The sequence below is a fragment of the Montipora capricornis genome, unplaced genomic scaffold (genome assembly GCF_036669925.1).
Source record: "Montipora capricornis isolate CH-2021 unplaced genomic scaffold, ASM3666992v2 scaffold_496, whole genome shotgun sequence".
Lineage (NCBI taxonomy): Eukaryota > Metazoa > Cnidaria > Anthozoa > Scleractinia > Acroporidae > Montipora > Montipora capricornis.
Genome location: NW_027180234.1, coordinates 227,501 through 230,000, shown reverse-complemented (window position 1 = coordinate 230,000; position 2,500 = coordinate 227,501). Strand labels below are relative to the sequence as shown.

At 39.9% G+C, this 2,500-nt stretch overlaps 1 protein-coding gene across 1 annotated transcript in view; it reads left to right on the top strand.

Annotated features, from left to right (window-relative positions):
• Nucleotides 1–560: 560 nt before the first annotated feature.
• The window catches only part of LOC138036674 (uncharacterized), a 2,425-nt gene continuing 485 nt past the window's right edge, over nucleotides 561–2,500 (top strand). Inside the window, exons 1-4 of the mRNA XM_068882792.1 lie at nucleotides 561–1,046; nucleotides 1,124–1,308; nucleotides 1,612–1,779; nucleotides 2,413–2,500. The exon at nucleotides 2,413–2,500 is cut by the window's right edge and continues 485 nt beyond it. Of these exons, the coding sequence (XP_068738893.1) occupies nucleotides 707–1,046; nucleotides 1,124–1,308; nucleotides 1,612–1,779; nucleotides 2,413–2,500 (781 nt within the window). The 5' untranslated portion in view covers nucleotides 561–706. The remainder of the gene's footprint in view (nucleotides 1,047–1,123; nucleotides 1,309–1,611; nucleotides 1,780–2,412) is intronic.

Genomic DNA, 2,500 nt, shown 5'->3' with positions numbered 1-2,500 from the left:
ACCCGTTTACAAAAACGTTGCAATTTCAAAGTATATATGATATATATATGTCTTTTGTTTTCTCGTCAAAAAGGTGTTGACAGGAAAAATAATATGGGGCCATTTTTACAAAAGGAAAGAACAATAGCTGCTGTCAAACCTTTTGTAGGGTTCGAAATAATTAATGTCCATAAAACAAAAGAAGCAAGCGAACATAACAGTACCTAATTAGCAAGGCCTAATCGGACTAACAATGGTTCTTCTGTCCTCCGCAATTTTAGTCCGGTTTATGAAAGTCTACCCCAAAACACGTATTGTTTGCGATTGCTTGTCATGCCGACAAAGCCACGAACTATTGTCATCCTCCGGATGCAATAGCGAGGAAGCACGAGTAGCACTTTACTCATGGTTTTGCTTATAATAGCCCTTTTCACGGTTAGTTTTTCTCATTTGCATTACAATGTAATCTAACGTGGGAGGGAGGCAATTTCGGGTTGAAACTACAAAATAGCCCAAAATTGCCTCACATACATGCCAGATTACATTGTAATGCAAATGAGAAAAACTAACCGTGAAAAGGGCTATTCTGCTCGATTTCGGCCTTGCTGGCATGAGCCCCGTGCGATGGTGAATCATTCAAGGTTTAAATGACTTAAATGCGTCATAAATTTTGGTTGGTTCGGGGATGTTTTGTTTTGCGGATTTATAGACCACACACATCTTTGTGATGGCTACCCGTAAATTATTAGTTCGGGTAATGAACGACCCCAACAATAAGAGAACTTTTAAAAAATTCAGGATTGAAGAGTTCCCGGAGATGGATGTACAGAGTACCACGCGAATGCTTGTTGATATGTATGGAGAACACCTTGGTTTCAGTGAGGCAGAAAGGGCTGAAATTGGTTATATCGGCTATTCAAACAAAAAATTTAAAATTACATCAAATGATGACCTTCAGAGGGCTTTCGAAAGTGGCGAACTGCACAAGAATCAGCAAGCAGTCTTCTATATATGTAGAAAGCAGGAAGAGAGCGCTTCAAAACGAACTGCCAAAGATGTCGCGCAAGGTAAGTATAACTCTACTGCTGCGTTTTGAGTTCTTCATTTGTTTTTATAACATTAATTTTTTTAACGTTTTTCTTAGGAAAAACAGCCCCAGTGCAAGTGTCCCCAGACGACAGCGAGACAGATTCGGACGATTCCTCGAAAAACAAGAGACCACGAAAACAGTCGAAGGGAAAATCACTGGAAAAAACTATCGAACGACTACGTTCCATCCACGAAGATAAGTGGGGCCTCGGAGAATACAGGCTGTGGGCAACCGCATTGGTAAATTCGAGGAGACGTGAACATAAACCATTTTTTTTATCATGTATTTCTACGTAGTTTCCACTTGTATGATTTTGGGCTTTCATGTTTTGAATTTTTTTCAAGAAGAACAAAGCAAAGCGTAATGAACAAATGTATATTGAATACTCAGGTTTGATGGGAGCTAAGTGCGTTTTTGTTGATCTGTTGGTTAAAGTGGCTTTATGAAAATATTACCATTCAGTGTCATTTCCTTAAAATCGCTGGTCATGAATGGCTCGGGTACTTTTCAGCGTTAATTCAGTGTAACTTTAATTTCCACAGGAAAGGGGACATCACAGTAGTTATCAAGAGCCACCAGACTACCCTGTATTCTCAAATACTTCCAAGAAACGAACCAAAAGCGCATCTGAGCTTACACAAGCATTAACTGAAGTAGCATCTGTATTTCTAAAAAGCAGCAGATCCGACGTATCTTCCCATGCTGAACAGGTAAGTGTCCAAGCTTGCTCGAATTGAATAGTTAAAGATTGATTGACAAAACACATGGGCAACTGTGAGTTTTTTCAAGTCTCCTTCAACGTACTTCTTTTATCGCTTACGTTCTCTAAAACAACTAACAAATAGATTAAGAATATTTTTTCTTTCCCAAAGGAAAGAAATGGTTTTATGTTGATTGCGACGTTTTGAGCAACTTTCCAGCTTCCAGTTGGGGCATTCCTGCCATCCGGGATGTCATTCCTTGGTAAACCTTATAAGGCATACAAACAAAGCGTGACTTCTCTTTCACTCGCTTCTACAAGCAAGTAAAGATCAAATTTCCGTCCCTCCCTCTCTCCCTCCCTGTTTTCTGTCGTTTGCATATAGTGGGTTTGCCCTCACCTTTCCTGGGACTACGCCTTTTAGATTTGGCTTTTCCCATGTTACTATAATGAGTTTTAATAAACGGCCATGCCCATCAGGGCTTGGCCGAAATTTATCCATACACATGATTCAATTACTGTTGTCCTATCAAGCGGAGCTCGCCCTAAGCAACACCTTGCCAACAGTAGTTATCTTTAGGATAAGGAGCATGAAGCTTCAAGATAAAAAAATATGATTTTTGTCTACATCTGACCTCCTTAGGCATCCGCTGATAAAGCCACATACAACAGGACAGAGCTATTAAAACAGATGCAGATGCTAAGCGAGCTATACCAATCAGGAGCTCTCT